The following is an 18,640-nucleotide window of genomic DNA, read 5'->3' as shown; positions in this document are numbered from 1 at the left end:
AAGTTAATGGACCAATAAATATGTGGCAATGGTCATGGTAGAGATAAGTGGGGAAAATAACTAACGGAAGAAATAAGGGAAGATGCTGTATGTGGTACAATATATGTAAAACACAGCGACTACTACACTCTTAGAAATAATAGTTCCAAAATGGTCCTTCTATACAAGGGCTGAGGTTCTATTTGCTTATGAAAAACCCTTTCCCAAAGTAAGGGCTTGTTCTTGGTAACACTAATGGTTCCGGTAAGAACCATTTTGATCCAGAGAACCCTTCAAAACCCCTTTATTAAATAAAGGGTTTTAAAGGGGTTCTTGGTATAAAGGTTCCACCTGGAGCCAAAAATTGTTCTCCTATGAGGACAAGCCTAAGAACCTTATATGGTTCTACTTAGCACTTTTATTTCTAAAGAGTGTAGCTTCAGACTGGATACAGTATCGGTCCGATACTGGTCAAAATCAAATAAACATATGAAATACGATACATTCCAAAAATCTGTTATATTGCATGATTCACGGTCCGTGTAAAAATCGAGATTAGATTTGCCTTTGTTTATTTCACTAACGTGGAAAGAATAATGCACAGTAGCCCCGAGATTCTAAAATGACATGTCCAAGTAGGTCAGGATTTAATTCATTTGAGTTTTAATCCTGGATAACACACTGCATTTTATGTACCAGGTTCATTATGAGTAGCACTGCTGATCATAGCCTTTATTTTTGTAGCATTTTTCAAAATAAAGTTAGGAGTTAACAAGATTGGAAGAAGATAAGCAGCCATTTAAATTCAAAGAATATATAAAATAATACATTTAATAAAATCATGTGCTGAGAAAAACAACATGACAGTTATGTTAGTAATATTATTGTTATTAGCAGTAACATTAGCAGTATCAATAGCAGTAGTAGTAGTAGTAGTACATGTATGTTCATATATGGAAGTAATGAAAAAATAAAGTTCTTGAATAAAAGACGTATAACTATGATATTGTAGTGAATTAAAGTAAATATATGGTGGATTTAAAATGATAAAAATTGTCTATCTATCTATCTATCTATCTATCTATCTATCTATCTATCTATCTATCTATCTATCTATCTATCTATCTATCTATCGTTAGTTAGTTAGTTAGTTAGTTAGTTAGTTAGTTAGTTATAATTAGTAGTTGGATTCCGCGCCAGCAGGGGGCGTCATTTCGACTGATCACATCAGTGCTTCGCCGGGCGGGATTTCCGCAATAATACCAAGTATGGCGAAGACGTACGATTATTTGTTTAAATTACTGTTAATCGGTGATTCTGGTGTCGGGAAAACATGTGTCCTGTTCAGGTTTTCAGAAGACGCCTTCAATTCCACGTTTATCTCAACTATCGGTGAGATTCTGCTCAATTTTAACTGTCTCTGTGTCTGTTTACACTCGTCTACCTCAGAGGCCCCGTCTACTTGCTGGAATGAAAGTAGTTTCTCTTTGTCATTAGGTTCTCAAAGAAAGCGTTATTTTCTTAACATTTTGTGTCATATATAACAGCCCGGTTAAAACGGTGGGTACATTAATAAACACCGGTGCCTGTGTGTTTTATAGGTTAATATTTGCTGAGCTGAGATATATGAGTTCATGCCGGTTGGCTCTCGGCAAGCTAGCACTAGCTCTGACGTCAACTACTAGGCCCCGTTTACATCCTGGCACACACCGGAAAGGCTGCTCCATCTCACGCTATATATGGTTATTATAGCTTTATTAAACCGTCATTATATTTTTATGCACATATTATTACAATGGCAAGAAGCCGAGTACCTGGTTCAGTTCATTCATGTTGCTTATGTGTTATTGTCTGTGACACAGCATTGACATACGCCAGTGAGCCAGCTTTATGTATGATTTGCACGATTCTCCTTCTCCCCTGCAGGCATCGATTTCAAGATTCGGACAATAGAGCTTGACGGCAAGAAGATAAAGTTGCAGATATGGTGAGTTTTAATGCTTGCGGCATGTGACAAGATGGCAGTGCTTTGTCAGTGTTGCTGTGGACATTGAATCCACCCAAGGCTAATTTCCTGAGGCTGTCCTTGTCCTCCGTTTATTTAGCTTAAAAGTAATAATTTACAGTTGTAAATTCAACCTGTTTTGGTGGAGTTTCTACTTTCAGTAGCAAAAATCCCACGTGGATGGCTCAAATTCCTCTAACTCTTTCATCATGTCATGTGTCAATAGTTTATCATATTGTTGCAGAGGACTTGTATTAGTTCTTTTGTTTTATGTGTCCAGAGACCCCCCCACCAGTATTTGTCCAGATATTGACCTTTAAGCTATTCTTTGTTGCTGACATCCGTTATTTTGGTTTTACAGGGATACAGCTGGGCAGGAGCGTTTCCGAACAATTACAACAGCTTACTACAGAGGAGCAATGGTGGGTGTCTTCATGGACTAATATCCCACTGGTCAAAAAAACTGTTTTAACTCGGTTTTAACGGGTCTTTGACCAGGAGGAATGTTTGTAAAGTCACCATAAAGGGATACAATTATCTCGTCTTTTTTCAATACCCCACAGGAAAATGTGTTACTAACCACCTTGCAAAATTTGAATGATTAAAAAAAGTCATGTTTAAAACTAAGGTTTCAGATCATGCAATATTCTGCATTCTCTGATCTCAAAAGCTAGGGGCGAACATAAACTCACACAGACAAAGACGTTGTTTGTCAGTGTTTGTACATTACATGGATGCAGTCTTTTCAAACTTATTGTTCAACAAATATATAGTGAAGCGCATTAACCTGTGAACTTTAAATATGCTGAATTTAAATTGTGATAATTATTCTTACTGACTTTTGCCCAGCACTACATGACATGAATTCACTTTCCACAGGAAGCCATGTTTATTAAGCAATATCAATCTCTAAATTAAATCTTGTGATTTACTCTTTAACAGGGCATCATGCTCGTCTATGACATCACCAATGAGAAGTCATTTGATAATATCAAGAACTGGATAAGAAACATAGAGGAGGTATTTACAAATATGATCTGATATATGTACTTGGCACATTTATCAAATTAGCACCATGTAGCTTGGTGTTCAGTAATTTTTAATTTTTTTATTTTATCCAGCATGCATCATCTGACGTCGAGAAGATGGTCCTTGGCAACAAGTGTGACATCAACGACAAGCGGCAGGTTTCCAAAGACAGAGGGGAGAAGGTGAGTTTGTTGTAGTGAAAACGGTTCTTTTTTTAGGGTAATATTTTGTCACTGATACTGGTATAATGTAAAACAAAACAATAAAACAGTTTTATAAGTCACTCCCATTTTCTTTCAGCTTGCCTTAGAGTATGGAATCAAGTTCATGGAGACGAGTGCAAAGGCCAACATCAATGTTGAAAATGTAAGTAATGATTCTGCACTGAGTTCTAATGCTGTTTCCACCATAGTATGGTACAGCTTGGAATGATAAAGCCCTGGGTCAGGCTTGCATTTCGACTGAGACCAGTTCCTTTACTTAGTAGGCAGGACAATGGATGACGACAAGTGTTGGGGGTAACAAATTACAAAGTAACGGATTACAGTAACTACATGACTTTTTTGGGTAACGAAGTAAAGTAACGCATTACACTAAAAATATCGGTAACTACACTACTTTACTTGACTATAGTAACACGCTTTTCGGCGTTACCCATACCATGTTTGCCTGTGTGTAAAGTTCTGATCTGTTTAAGTGATGTGTGTGCATGCGTGTTGGTTGTGTGTGTGCTTGCCTGGGCACTGTTGTCATGGAGATCGATTTGAATGACGTAGCTGCTGGTGCGAAGGAGGGAAATGGAGATGGATATGGCGACGCCGGGGGACAGGCTTTTACTTTTAGGCAGGACATCCTAAAGATGCCCGTTTCTCCCAGTAACCACCAAAACGATGTTGTGATGACTCATGCAAAAACAGCACTTGCCTGTCTATACCCGCTTAGAGTCTGTCACAGATCAGTTTGGACCAATAAAACGATTCCAACAAGATGTGAGTACACGGTGGAACAGCACCTATTAAATGCTGGAATGTCTCTTTCCGCAAAAGCGAAACTTGGCGGCAAACAGCACAGATTAGGAACTCCCGCGACAGAACTCTCTTTTCTCTCTCTTTGAGCAGTTTACTTAAGTGATCAGCTCATCTGATGCATCTGTTATTCCCTTAATTACAGCGCTAAAGTGTCTTCTACAGAAAGATTGAGACCACGGATTGAAAATAATGAAAAGTGCACTCTTGAGAATCTGTCGACGCATTTTACTAAGATCTACTCGGATCCCCTGTATTTCATCGGGACTGTACTCGATCCTCGTCATAAAGATCATTATGTATGTGTCATATATGGATGTGTGGATATAACTGGCATAGAGAAATTATCCAGTCTGTGTTGGATCATATGGTTTTACATGCCATTATGTATACATTATACGATAAACACTATGTGGGCAGGCTAAGTGATGTTTGTCCATATATCTACACGGTAAATTAAGAAACAGGAAAGTAAAGTAATCAGTAGTGAAGTTACTTTTCAAATCCAGTAACAAGAAAAGTAATCCCACTACAATTTACAGAAGTAATGAGTAACTAATTACTTTTTTTGAGTAACTACCCCAACACTGACGACAATATTGAACACAACACAACAGACAACAAAACAAACAACAGTGGAGGATATTCTGCAGGCGGTTTAGCTCCACCCTGACTGTACCTTACCATTTTACCTTGGTACCACAAGGGAATTGTGCAAAATAATATTATTTTGGTACTATTCCTAATGGAAACACAAAAACACAAACCGAACTGTTTCACTCGGCGGAAACACGGCTTAAGATATTATATAGATGCATCACAAATGTGAATTTTTTTGTTCTCGTTCACAGGCATTTTTGACCCTCGCCAGAGACATCAAATCAAAAATGGACACAAAATTGGTAAGATGGAGTTTGACAGTGTGGGAAAAAATACATGTAATTAGCAAGTTTTTTTTTTTTTTTTCTTGATTGGGCAGCAGCCACTGAAAGACTGTTGTACTTGACAAAGCAGTGAAATGTCTGTTTGTTGTTTTGTTGCAGGAGGGAAATGCGCCACAGGGGAGCAGTCATGGAGTCAAGATCTCTGAGCCTCAGAAAAAAAACAGCTTCTTTCGCTGCAGTGTACTCTGAGCACCGAGGCCCTCCAATTCTGGCTGCCAGCTGGCTGGATATAAATGGACTGTGCGTGCTTTCAGCACTTACCCCCTTCCCAAACCTTTCTACCCAGACCGTGGCCTGTCCTACCAGTCAGTCCAGACAAACCATTCTACTCCCAGTGAGTGAAGGACTTCCTCTCTTCCTCTTTCGAAAGCTTCCTTTGGTGCATCTCTTCCATTTTGTTCTCTTCATGAGTCAGGCCAGTTGAATGGTGGACGACTTGACCCCGGAGCATTGTCCAGATGTTCCATATCACACAGAGACAGGTTCTTACGTTTCATGTTAGTCTTTTTCATACAACCCGTAGCACAACCGAGATTGAAGAATCATATACGTTTTTGCCATGTTTAGGGATTATAAGTACAAATGTAATATTTGTGGCTTTTCCCCTTTTTATGTGACAAATCTCCTTCAGAGACTTATTGGTTTGAAACAAAGCTGCACAATATTTTTTAGAATTTCGTCACAAAAAAACCACTTGGAGCATAATGCAGTCTTCAATGAGGGAAGAGCTGATCTGACGCGCTTTCTGTTTGTTTCTACTCTTTTTTTTTTTTTTTTTGATGCCTCCAAAAAAGAAACATTATTAAACACACACCTCCTGCAACTCTTCCCAGCCTCTCTGCAAAAGCTGTTAAAAAACAGCACAGACACACTTATACACACCTGTTAATTTACATCTTTTTCTCCTTCAGGGAGTGAGATCCATATCTGGTAGTAACTTCCTGAAGTTTACTCCTTAAGTACCAACATTTTATATTGAATGGCAACACATCTCTCAATATTAAGAGGTACAGCTGAAGTTTGATAATCAGTCAATACCATAAAGGTTCAATACCCAGTTCAAAGTTTGGTCAATACTAAAAATAAAGTTTTCTATATAATTTGTCACAGTTGGTCACAAGTCCCACTTAAATGATTTGTGTTGAAACAATATCCAAATTTACATATTATTTGTGAGTCATTCATTAATGAATCAATTGGTTGGTTGGCTTTCAAACCCTGGAAGGTGATTTCGTCAAGTGTCTTGTGTAACTTGAACAACAGTGTCCACCCAACCCCCACAAAACATACATTTTACTGTTGCGGAAGACATTAGCATTACATTATTGTTACATTTGAGAACGTGGAGCTAAGAATGTTAAGTACTTTTGCTCGAAAAAAAAAAAATTAAGACCCTGATCAAATATCAGATTATCCCTTGTTGATTCTGTGAAAAAAAGAGTTATATAAGTTTGCCTTATTTGATTTGATTTGCATCAAGGTTGTGTTGCAGGTCTATTGGCCTCAAGCTTAATGACGTCTCTGGTTATTTGATCGGTGATTATATTATCAGCCCTTCCCTTTGCTTTCTAAGCAGCTCTTCTTGCACTTTAACACGTTATTTGTGTTTTGTGTGTAGTCTGTGGTGAGTGATAGTTTGCAATACAGCAATACACTTAGTTATACTAAGTAAAAAAAAAAAAAAAAAAGGTTCAGATTGAAGGAGCCTTGGTAATGTCATGGGAATAATTCAGAAACTTTATTGCACCTAAAAAATAGTGCGACCCCACTGTCCTGTATTAAGTTCACTGAAAAACATCCCCCTAAACTACCTTAACAGCTAGATTAATATAACAATCTTCTTTTTCTATGCCACTGTTTGACCAAACTATAGTTTGGTTTACATAAAAAACAGCTTGACCCAAGGTGAAAGTCCTGTTAGTCCTGTTGGTATTAATATTATTGTAGATTTTCGTATATGTGTCTGTTTCACTGTGGTTTTGTATTTGAACAGGTAGGTGGCACCAGAGGCACAGTTTGCATCATAGTTGACCAGATAAACTCCAGTATGAACCGGTATTTAATTGAGACCAGCAGCCACAGTGAACGAGTGATACAAAACATATCCCCTCGTCTCGTATTTAATGTCACCATTAAATCGATCTGTTTCAGCTGTTCCTCATTTTTGTTATTAGTCTGGAAATTCAAGCTCTTATATGCACATTATCAAGCAACAGGGAGGGGGGGGTCTGTTTTTTTGCTTGCCTGCACCTTTTTAAAAATCAAATCATCTTGAGACCTCATGACAACCATGCCCATTTGTCTTAACTTAGTTGTGTCATAGGTGAGCTATGCATTGTGAATCTTGGACCTGTGCATATTTGTGTCACGTACGTTTCAGACATACTTGTTGACTTGTACAGTTGAATGTGTGTGCTTTTTTATATATTTTTTTCTTCAATTCACTGAGCCAAAAAAAAAAGCAAAGCAGGATATACCATGTTTGTAGGAAGCCACGTTATGCGAATGCAAGTGGAATTCCGCAGGATGGGAGGTTGAAAGTAAGAACAATCTGCAAGTTCATAATGTAGTGTCTCGTGAGTGATAATGTAGCTTTAAGTCATGAAGACAAACAGGGAGGCAGACTGTCACGGCAATCTATAGCTGTATCATCGTTTGCCCTAAATCAAGCTTCCTTGTCTTTAAATCATATCCTTCTCTTAATACTCCTGTCACATGTCAAAATATACGGAACACCCCTTTTTTTTTTACAGATGTATTTTCATTCCATACATTGTGAAGTAAAAGTACACAGGGAGAATAATACAATACAGTTTAGAAAAAAAAGAGAAAAAAATCAATTGTGGGGAAAAAAAACATTGTAAATATCACAGTGGAAAAAAAGAGGTCTACTTAAATTGTACTGTACTTTCTAAATGCATATGAGAATGTATCTACAGTTTTGTAGATATGTGTACTTTTGATTTAATAAAAGAAGATGATAAAAAAAAAAGTTTATTGACTGGCTGTCACTACATTTACTCCCAGTGTGGTGGGAAGCGACAAATGGCTGCTTTTTATTGTCCCGCAATGACCCGTGGGAATATTCTTGCATATGCTGTTTGCTGTGGTGTAACTGAAGCCCTCGGCATATCAAACAAATCTGTTGATCATTACTAATGAGCCTTATCTTGAGGGATTGGCTGATGTGTTTCCGCCCGATGATGGTTGTGCCGTCACACCTTGACTGGTGTTTCTGCAGCTTCACAGTTAAAAGCAGTGATACTAATGGTAAAGTTGAGAGGAGTCATGTTTTTTTTGTTTTTGCGCTGTGTGCTTTGTAAAGGCTTCTTTCAGGTCACTTTTTAAAACTTTTTTTTTTTTTTTACAAAATAAGAACAAATGAGCTGAATCACAAGTCAATGAGATAAACGAGAAGTAAAAAGCATCAGCATCACGAGTCCATCTGGATTGAAAATAAGAAATATACAGTCCGTGATCATCCCCCCCCTTATATCCTTATGTGAAACGTGCTGTGAACAGAAAAAGAAGAAATTCCAATTGTATTTTCCCACGTAACAAAATAAAACATGAAATGCACATTAGATGACATTATACTTAAAGCTGCAGTGCATAACTTTTGGAGATCACTTTTTGTGATTATTCTACTCTGATTGGATCTTGTTAACAATGATGGAACAGTATTTGTTTGCTGCGACCTTCATCTGAAAATAGGCCCTGTGAAGCAAAACTATCTGAGTGTTTGTGCCTGTACAGCAGCAGGGCAGGGGTGGGCATGGGCAAGACGTATTTATCCCATCAAACTGCTGAACAACTTTTTTAGAACAGTGGAATTTACTTTTCAAACTTTTGGTGGGAAAACACCATATTCTGTTATCTTTAACCAGCTAGTATAGCTTTAATAGCTTCCAGTGTGCAGTGTGGTAATTTCTTGACCAGAGGTGCCGATGTGTCCTTGGGCAAGACACATAGGCTCCGTCCCAATACCTCCCCCTTAAAATTTCCCCTTGGTTTTGAGTGCCCTCAACCCTCAACCCTCTTGTTGAGGGAAGTGGTATTGGGACACCACTACATGCAAATTAGCGTAGTGAACGTAACGAACGTGCCAACCTACGTCACACGTTGACAATTCTACCAGTGGAGCGTGTTACTATTTTCATTTAGGAAAAATGCTGGCGGAACAGCTGTTTGTTTTTCTCCGGCAACGCCGTTTTTTCCCTGTCCTCGTAAACGCTATATCACGAATTTGATTGAAATCTGACAAGTCCAGGGTACTCATGTTCAAGTGAATGCCGGTACACACATCCAAAACACTGACAAAACTACCCAGATGTAGAAGAGCTAGCTGGCGGCTGTTTGCCGGGTGCTTCGAGAGCGTTTGCCCGTCATGCAGCTCTGCGTGGCGGGCGTGCTCTCATGGGGCGCTTGGCGGGTAGCCGCTCGCTAGCTAGTAAGCTAGCTGCTTTCATAAATCGTCACTTATTTTCTGACATTAGTGTTCAAAGCTCAACGGTCCATTGGATGTGTATCAAACCAACATATTCCAACACAATTCGACATTGTAACGTGCTTATTTGCGAAAATATATTATAACGAAAATGTTCCTCGGCAGATGTGGCCGCCATCTTTGTTTAAATCAATGAGCCGGCTCGCTGAATTCGGAAAGCATCATAGGTCATTTCATCTTCCACTAATTTTTCAGAGCTCACTACATTTTGAGGGTTGATTATAAGGGGAAAATCGCATTTCCCCTTGCTCCCCCCTACAGGTGAACGCGCAATAATGTAGGGTTAGGGGAAAAATGTAGGGTTAGGGGGTATTGGGACAGGGCCTTAACATTGCTGCTGACAGATGTGTCGGCAGCGTGTGAATGGTATGAAAGATGAGTGATAGAAAAACACGCTGTACATAAATGCGCTGTTTGAAAGTGTGAGTGAATGGGTGTGAATAGGCGAAAGTCAAAAATGTAGTGTAAAGCAGCTTTGAGTGATCATCAAGACTAGAAAAGGGCAGACCACTTGGAGCTGATCGACTTACAAAAGTTTGGGCACCCCTGTAAATGTTCAGGATTTTCTTTTATAAATCATTGGTTGTTTGAATAAGAAATTCCAGTTAAATATATCATATAGGAGACAAACACAGTGAATTTGAGAAGTGAAATAAAGTTTATATGATTTACAGAAAGTGTGCAAGAATTATTTAAACAAAATTAGGCATGTGCATAAGTTTAGGAAAATAAAAAAATTGTGCATCGTCCTTTTGCATATAACTTGCAAATAACAGCCTCTAAACGCTTCCTATAGCTTCCAATTAGAGTCTGGATTCTGGTGGATGGTATTTTGGACCATTCTTCTTTAGAAAACATCTCCAGTTCAGTCAGGTTTGATGGTTTCCGAGCATGGACAGTCCACTTTCAATCACACCACAAATGTTAAATAATATTCAGGTCTGGGGACTGAGATGTCCATTCCAGAACGTTGTATTTGTTCCTCTGCATGAATGCCTTAGTAGATTTCGAGCAGTGTTGAGGGTCGTTGTCTTGTTGAAAGATCCAGCCCCGGCACAACTTCAGCTTTGTCACTGATTCCTGGACATTGTTCTCCAGAATCTGCTGATATTGAGTGGAATGCATGTGACCCCAAATTTAACAAGATTCCCAGTCCCTGCACTGGTCACACAGCCCCACAGCATGATGGAACCACCACCACATTTTACTGTCGGTAGCAAGTGTTTTTCTTGGAATCCTGTGCTCTTTTTCCACCATGCATAACGCCCCTTGTTTTGCCCAAATAACTATTTTACTTTAATCAGTCCACAGCACCTTATTCCAAATGTGCTTTAGCATACCTTATGCGACTCTGTTTGTGGCGGGTGCAGAGAAAAGGCTTTTTCTGCATTAATCTTCCATACAGCATCTCCTTGTGTAAAGTGCGCTGATTAGTTGAACGATGCACAGTGACACCATCTGCAGCAAGATGATGTTGTAGGTCTTTGGAGCTGGTCTGTGGGTTGACTGTGATTGTTCTCACCATCCTTTGCCTCTGCTTATCTGAGATTTTTCTTGGTCTGCCACTTCAGGCCTTAACTAGAACTGTGTCTGTGGTCTTCACATTCCTCACAATGTTCCTCACAGTTGAAACTGAGAGCTTAAATCTCTGAGATAGCTTTCTGTATCCTTCCCCTAAACCATGATGTTGAACAATCATTGTTTTCAGGTCATTTGAGAGTTGTTTTGAGGCTCCCATGTTGCCACTCTTCAGAGAAGATGCAAAGAGGAGAAACACTTACAATTGGCCTCCTTAAATACCCTTTCTCATGATTGGATTCACCTGTGTATGGAGGTCAAGGTTCACTGTGGTTACCAAATCAATTTTGAGTTCCAATAATTAGTGCTTAAGGTATTGAAATCAATAAAATGACAAGGGTGCCTAAATTTATGCACATGCCTAATTTAGTTTAAATAATTCTTGCACACTTTCTGTAAATCAAATATGACTGTGTTTGTCTCCTATATGATATATTTAACTGAAATTTCATATCCAAACAACCGATGATTTATAAAGGAAAATCATGAAAATGTGCAGGGGTGCCCAAACTTTTGCATACCACTGTATGTGTAAATTAATTTGACAATTAATTCTTTGAACGTAATGTACATTTGTTTGATTCAAAGTTATGCACTTCAGTTTTAAAATATAGAATGAATGTATTTCTATGTTTTTTACAGTTTCTCTTTCATATAGTCAATGGTCCATGATTATCAGTGGCTTACCTCAGGAAGTCTGGGGCTCGGACAATCATATGCTGGAAGTCCTCCAGTGACAGACGTCCATCATTGTCCATGTCTCCCTCATCGATCACCTTCTCACACACCATCCTCACCTCGTCCTCCGTCAGCTCGTTTCGAGTCAGTTTGTTCAGCGTCTTCTCTAGGTCTGACTTGCAAATGAAGTCGTCATTGTTGAAATCTTTAATAGGAGGAGGAAGAAAAGGAATTATAAACAACTCAAAGTATAACTAAACTCTAAAGTAATCCACATATCTACTGCCTCTCTGGTCAATCACCAACTACTGCATTAAAATTTTGCCATTGACTTTCTTAGTCCACACTGGCATCAATGGTCACCCTCTTGTCCAATCAGCGAGAGGCTCAGACTCTTCCTCCTCCCAAACCCCTGCCACCGTACTTTCTCCACTACAGGAAGCTTGATATAAGCAGCGACTTGTTAAGACTGAAACTACGTTACAGGATTTTCAAATCAAGTACTATTTAGGGTTAGGGTTAGAGAAAAGCAAAAAAACTAAGACAGAATCAACTTTTCTAAACAAAAGTATGCTACATCCATTTCATGGTCAACTCACTCTCAATCTTTATTGTGGGGTTCTGCTCACGCCCCAATCGCTGTTCAGTCGTAAATATCAAACATGTTTAATACTTATGATTTAAAATCTGGAAGATTCTGACTATCACACCACAGGATCATTTGGCCAAATCTGTTCAAATCAGCCTAAAATCAGAATCGATTTTCAGAAGGGCCAATTGGGAACAAAAAATGGTGTGGGGCGGCAACTCTGTGTCAGATTTCACTACAAGATCATGCCCCCTTACTGCTCCCCACCTCACTCAGCTCTCAGCCCACTTCTTGGTAGTTTTAAAAATTAAGCTTTGGGAGGAGTTAGCTGGAGAGGAGGTCCTTTAGTGATGATTTATATGATTTATTGATTATTAATCAATGAAATTCACATAAATACTGTATATGATACTTGAACCAAACATCATCAGGTTTTGGACTGCTGATAAATTTCCTGTTGGCACTGGGCAATGTTATGGCCACATATTCACAATTTCCTGACATCTATCCATTCATTTTCTACCATTTAATCTCTCACATTGGGGTGGAGGGTGGAGCTGTGGACTATCTCAGCTGACATAGGGTGAAAGTCAGGGAAAACCGTGAACAGGTCGCCAGTCCATCACAGGGTAAACACACAGAGATTGACATATTCACAGCTACAGTTGATTAAGAGTGTCCAATTAACCTGATCCCCAATCTTGCGAACCAGGAGAGAACCCACGCAAACTTGGGGAGAACATGTAAAGTTCACACAGATATACCTCAGGATCCAAACCGGTCCTGTTCTAGCTTTGGGACAACAATGTTTTCCACTGCACCAACATTTGTCTCCTTTTCCTGACATTTTATAACCCAAACAATTAATTAAAAAAAGGATATGATGGGTTAATTAAAACATTAATCATATTTAGGGGTACTTATGGCAGTGGTTCTCAAACTTGTTTTTTACAAAGTACCATCTGAGGAAATATTGAGCTCTCAAAGTAACACCATTATCACCAATGTCAAAATACAGTGGTGTTAATGATCTTACTTTTTTACAGCTCACTTCAACTAAGATCTTGAGTAAATGTTTGATTAAACGCTTCCTCATCAAAGCTGCTTCAAGAGACAGGTAATATCAGATGTGTCTTCATTATCATGCAACTGCATGTTTACAGAGTTTTACTACTTTACTAGTTGCTGTTGTTTTGTTGGCAGTGTGTATGTGGCTTATTCATTTGTCATCATTTGTTAATTGGTGGGAGGACACTGGTGCTGAGCACAGACTGGCCTTTGACAAGGGCTTTGCCTCTGTAATGGGCTGGTTAAACATTAATAACACTCGCATCATCTACCATGCTTACATTAACCATGCACACTGTGTTGTCATACAGATGGAGCAGAGATGCTTGTGACTCTTGTTTAAAAATGCGCAATTGACACGTTTCATATACTGTAGTTAAAACCATCAAAGAGAAAAGAGGCTGGTAGTTAATGTCTATAATGAATTTGTTGCTTTGCTCTTGCTCTTTTCATGCTATAGTTACATATGTTAACCACAGTCTGTAGTTGAGAGACCATCATTAACCTGACACTTAATGACTTTAAAAATGACTCCACATAAAATTGACCTAATATTTTTGCATGATTTTGCAAAGATTTGGGCTGGATATGGGTTTTTCTAAGACTGATGCTATAGCCGATATATAACAGGCCAATATGTTTGGCTGACCCCCCACCCCTCCACCTGTCTGATATAACATTATAGTAATATCAAATTAAACATCGATCTTTTTTCTCTCAATCTGTCTGTATTTTGAATACAGTGCAGTTCACACAAATATTCTTAATAGGAATTATGTAAAAACTAAAATGAAACGTAATCAAAAACTAAAGTTTTGGATGAAAACATTTTGAAAAGGTTTTAGCCAGAGGTGTAAAGTAAAGACTTACATTTACTCATGCTACTGTAACTGAGTAGGGTTTTGTGTGTACTTTTTAAAGTATTTTTTAAAAATGTGTAATTTTACTTTTACTTGTAGTAAAGTAAGTATTGTACCTCACTACATCCATTACTGAGTAGAAATAAATAAATAATATATATACATGCACTGGAAACTTAGAGAGTGAATGATGAGGACAGGCGAATGATAAGGACAGGTGAAAGATGACGACAGGTGAATAGTGAGGACACAGGTGAATAATGAGGACAATTTTACTTTACTTTTACTTAAGTATATTTTTTTGGAAGTATTGTACCTCACTACATCCGTTACTAAGTAAAAATAAATGTTGGCCTACATTTAATAAATAAATAAATATACATGCACTGGAAATTTAGACAGGGAATGATGATGACAGGTAAATAATGAGGACACAGGTGAATAATGAGGACAGGTGAATAATGAGGACAGGTGAATGATGACAGGTGAATAATGAGGACAGGTGAATGATGACAGGTGAATAATGAGGACAGGTGAATGATGAGGACAGGTGAATAATGACAGGTGAATAATGAGGACAGGTGAATAATGAGGACAGGTGAATAATGATGACAGGTGAATGATGACAGGTGAATTGATGCTAATGAAGGTCCCTGAGTGAGTGGGAAAGTTAAAGCATTTGTGACCTTCAACCCATTTTGACTGATGCATCATGTGTTTACATTTATACTTTTGCAAGCACTTTCATTTGTAAAGGTTTTCCTTTAATTGAAAACAATTAATGTGAGATTTGTTGCCCTTGTCCTTTTTGCACAACACAAGAAAGAACCCTAACCTTGTTAAAACAAGTGAGTAACTTAAGTAAGTAACGTAAGTAACTAACGTAAGTAGGTAACTTTTACTATGAGGACATTTTTTTTTGATGGTCAGAGTCTTCCAATTTTTTTTTTTTTACTTTAACTTGAGCACATTTTGTAGACCAGTACCTTTACTTATACTTCAGTAGAATTTTTTCAAAACAGTGGTACTTTTACTTGAGTAGACTGTTTCAGTACTCCTTCCACCTTTGGTTTTAGCAGCTTGTAACTAAGTGACCCAGCATTTATCAAGTTTTTTTAAGAACAAAAATATGTAAACTTGCACAAATAACAAAAAATCTGCCATTTGATTAAATTACAATTGGCCAATGCCCGTTATAAAAAAGGACAAACATTGTCTTCCTCTTGATTTAAAATGCATAAATACAAGGTCATTTCGCACCATCTAAATCTGTGGTTGGTGTTGACAACAAAATATCTACAAATCAGTGTATAAATGGTCATTCCTTGATATGAGATTGAATTAAATGATGTGACCTGTCTGTAGATGTTTGATCTTACCATAAATTTTGAAAGCGTAGTAGGCCTTGAGATCACGCGGCGCCATCTCACTCAGGACCGAGAACATGTCCAAGAAGTCGTCCAGTGTCATGTTTCCTTCTCCGTCCTCAGAAAAGACCTCAGCAATCCTCTGGCGAAATGGGTTGTCCTATACATAGAGGGAGGGGGGATGGGGGGGGGGAGACACCGAGGACAGGTAGGACGTGACTTCCTGTCCCTCCAGTTTTTTCATCTCACTTTTACGAAATGACTATGGCATAACTAGTGATGACTCCATACCACTTTATAATGTCCGATACCAACTGATACTGACATCACTGCCTTGAGTATATCTACCAATTTGTATATCAGTTAAAATGACACTTATCTCCTTACTATTTCTTCTTATATGTTAAAATGAGTCCACTGCATACCTCACTCACATTCAGGTCACATGACATTGGTGGTGTATAATCTCACTTTACAGCCTGTGCTAAAAGGGTAACTAAACTCCCTCTTCTGAGACTAACTCCACCCAACACCTGATTTTGAAAAATGCCAAGAAGTGGGTGAGAATTGAGTGAGGGAGAGGAGGCAGCAGTGCAGGGGGCATGGGAGGTGCTCAGTTAGATGTGCTTCACACCGAGCTTCAAGCAGTGGAGAGAGAAAGGGGCCGTCCATATGCATATTTGTGTGTGTGTGTGTGTGTGTTTATAGGTCACATTCAGGCTTTACAAAAGTTATGATTAATTTTATATCATATTTTTAGTAGTGATATAAAGCACCAATAATTGTGCAGAAGTAAAGCAATTGACGAGCCAAGTAAACTTTGAACTGTGGCACATTTACAAATTTCACAAATTTAATTTTGAGTACTTTTTGCTCAGGTGTGTTTAAATAGTTGGTCAATTTATATATATATATATATGTATATAAATATACATATATATATATATATATATATATACATATATATATATATATCCCAGTGCATAACCAGTAGTTTTTAGTTCTGTTTTTTTTTCAGTTTATTAATTTTTTCTTGTGCTAAATGACCAAAACACCTCACAGTTTGAACAATTAAGAATGAGAATTAATTAATTAATGTGAACAGAGCCACTCTCTCTTTCTCAGGACATGTCAGTGACCTGCATGTTAAACACACCTGCTTCACTTCTATGTCACTGTGTAAAGAGCCACTTAACTGACCCTTTTCCAAAAAGAGTGTCCTCAGGGACCTGCCTGCATTCTTTGAGTTTAAAGGAGTCAAGTAACATACAGTATAACCGCTCAAAGAATTCTGTCGATTAGTTGGCTATTAATTATGGATTGGGAGCACAGGGAGAGCGCGGGTCTGCACGGTGTGTGTGGACCAGTGGGTCTACCTTCAGCTCCGGCATGCTGCCAATGAGCTCGTATGGTAACTTCACATCTGGGTGGTTGGTGTAGTCAAGGGGAACAAGCTGCGGTGCCAAATCCCGATACCGGTAGAACAGTCTAGGAAAGGTTTCAGAAATTGACCTTCAATATTGAATTACCACATATCATAAGGTTATAGTTAGTAGTGAACTTTTTCCCCCCTCTCAGCACTGTTGAGTTTGGACACATAAATCAATCAGATAAAGTTCTGAAAGAGTTCCCATGAGTTCTCAATAGGCTGCCCCACAGCAAGACAGGTCTGCTGACATGGTAGTTTAGAGTTACAGAGTAGTATTGTGCCGTACAGAACAAAATTTACCTGTGTCGGGTGTGTTACCCGCAATGAATATGATTTAGCACAGTATGCTCACCTGAGAATTTCCTTTCGGGTGAAGTAAGTACAGTCCTGCAAATGCAAACAGATCAGTGCAGGGTAGTGCAGAGTCCACGAGGACATTAAAAATACTCTAATGCAGGGATCTGCAACATCCTACAGGCCAAGGACTGATGGAGAGATGGAGCATGGACCCCCCTACTATATACATGCTGCATATTGTATAAAATAGTTTTTACATACACATACATTCCATGTATAAACATACCTTATTGTGCATCCAATACTAAGCTATTCAAATAATACACAATACACAATTTGAAACATGTGAAAGGTACAATGAGGAGGGTGACCGTGCCACTGCTTTTTATAACTTGTTAACTGATATCAGTGCCAAGTTCAACAATGTCTGTCAGTTGCATGATAATCATGCACACAAGCTATTCACATTGATCTTTTTATTTTAAACATCAAAAAAATTGGGATTTAAAAAAATATATATATTTTTTTTAATATAAGTGAATGTCTAATCCATCAAAATGAATCCCCTACAGTACATTTGCAGACTCCCTCTCCCTCATGGACCCTCTGTTGAAGACTTTAAACCCAGTTAAATGCAATATATAGTCAAGTACATTATTGGTTCATTATTAGCATTCCATTAGTGTGTCCATCGCCAAGGTAGGGTTCATTTTACTATCTTTGGGTGGATCATCAGATATTTAAAATCTTGGACACTGTGAAATTAATATGGGTCTATTTTTAGAGCAGGGTCCTAAGTTACCTTCCACCGAGGGTTTGATATGCAGTCTATATATAAAATAAATAAATAAAAATTCAACATTTTAAACAACTGTAATGCACCTGAAGATAAAACACAAAATCAACAAGCTTTACCCTAATTAAATGACACCTGGAAGGCAGGTTCTTGATCTTTCAAACTGGAGAAATATAACCATGCTTTGCAAAGTCTTGAGCAAAGGAAACTAACACAAACCTGATAGGCGTCTAGCTGCTGTGTCGTGAAGATGGTTTGCTTATTCCCCATGTCTGAGCATGACAAACTTCAAGCTTCAGGTCCATTGCTGCTGCTTCAACATGGGGGTGTGTGGATGTCAGATATGAAATACTGGGACAAAGGGAGGCCAGAGCCAAAGAGGAGATCAGGTGTCGGGCTGCCACTGGGCCATTTGGTCCCCATTATAATGGCAACATTTTCTCGTTTTCTCCATTGTGAATAGCAGCCCCTTTGACAATGAACACGGGC

At 38.5% G+C, this 18,640-nt stretch overlaps 2 protein-coding genes across 3 annotated transcripts; one reads left to right on the top strand and one right to left on the bottom strand.

Annotated features, from left to right (window-relative positions):
* The first annotated feature begins 1,236 nt into the window (after positions 1 to 1,236).
* On the top strand, positions 1,237 to 7,863 carry LOC310942207 (ras-related protein Rab-8A-like). Its single transcript, XM_083907532.1, has 8 exons — positions 1,237 to 1,371; positions 1,906 to 1,966; positions 2,346 to 2,406; positions 2,927 to 3,004; positions 3,106 to 3,195; positions 3,314 to 3,379; positions 4,890 to 4,940; positions 5,082 to 7,863. The coding sequence occupies exons 1-8, from the start codon at positions 1,248 to 1,250 to the stop codon at positions 5,169 to 5,171; spliced, it is 621 nt and encodes a 206-aa protein (XP_083763658.1). The 5' UTR covers positions 1,237 to 1,247; the 3' UTR covers positions 5,172 to 7,863.
* A 609-nt stretch (positions 7,864 to 8,472) lies between these two features.
* Positions 8,473 to 18,421, bottom strand: cib3 (calcium and integrin binding family member 3; the record flags this gene model as incomplete). 2 transcript variants are annotated; one of them, XM_083907533.1, is made up of 6 exons in its annotated part: positions 8,473 to 8,494; positions 11,755 to 11,950; positions 15,642 to 15,789; positions 17,006 to 17,117; positions 17,411 to 17,445; positions 18,371 to 18,421. In XM_083907533.1, the coding sequence occupies 6 exons, from the start codon at positions 18,419 to 18,421 to the stop codon at positions 8,473 to 8,475; spliced, it is 564 nt and encodes a 187-aa protein (XP_083763659.1). The 2 variants fall into 2 exon arrangements, with proteins under 2 accessions (XP_083763659.1, XP_083763660.1); XM_083907534.1 differs by lacking the exons at positions 17,006 to 17,117; positions 17,411 to 17,445.
* Positions 18,422 to 18,640: the final 219 nt, after the last annotated feature.

The sequence above is a fragment of the Microchirus variegatus genome (assembly GCF_963457635.1).
Source record: "Microchirus variegatus genome assembly, chromosome: 21".
Lineage (NCBI taxonomy): Eukaryota > Metazoa > Chordata > Actinopteri > Pleuronectiformes > Soleidae > Microchirus > Microchirus variegatus.
The sequence above is the reverse complement of the archived record's forward strand: the minus strand, read 5'-3'. Positions and strand labels throughout refer to the sequence as shown.

What these genes read in the sequence shown, in the direction of transcription:
- LOC310942207 (XM_083907532.1), top strand. Translation starts at nt 1,248, where the DNA reads ATGGCGAAGACGTACGATTATTTGTTTAAATTACTGTTAATCGGTGAT. An exon ending in AAGATAAAGTTGCAGATATG is followed by an intron (nt 1,967 to 2,345) that starts GTGAGTTTTAAT and finishes TTGGTTTTACAG; the next exon opens with GGATACAGCTGGGCAGGAGC. An exon ending in CTTACTACAGAGGAGCAATG is followed by an intron (nt 2,407 to 2,926) that starts GTGGGTGTCTTC and finishes ACTCTTTAACAG; the next exon opens with GGCATCATGCTCGTCTATGA.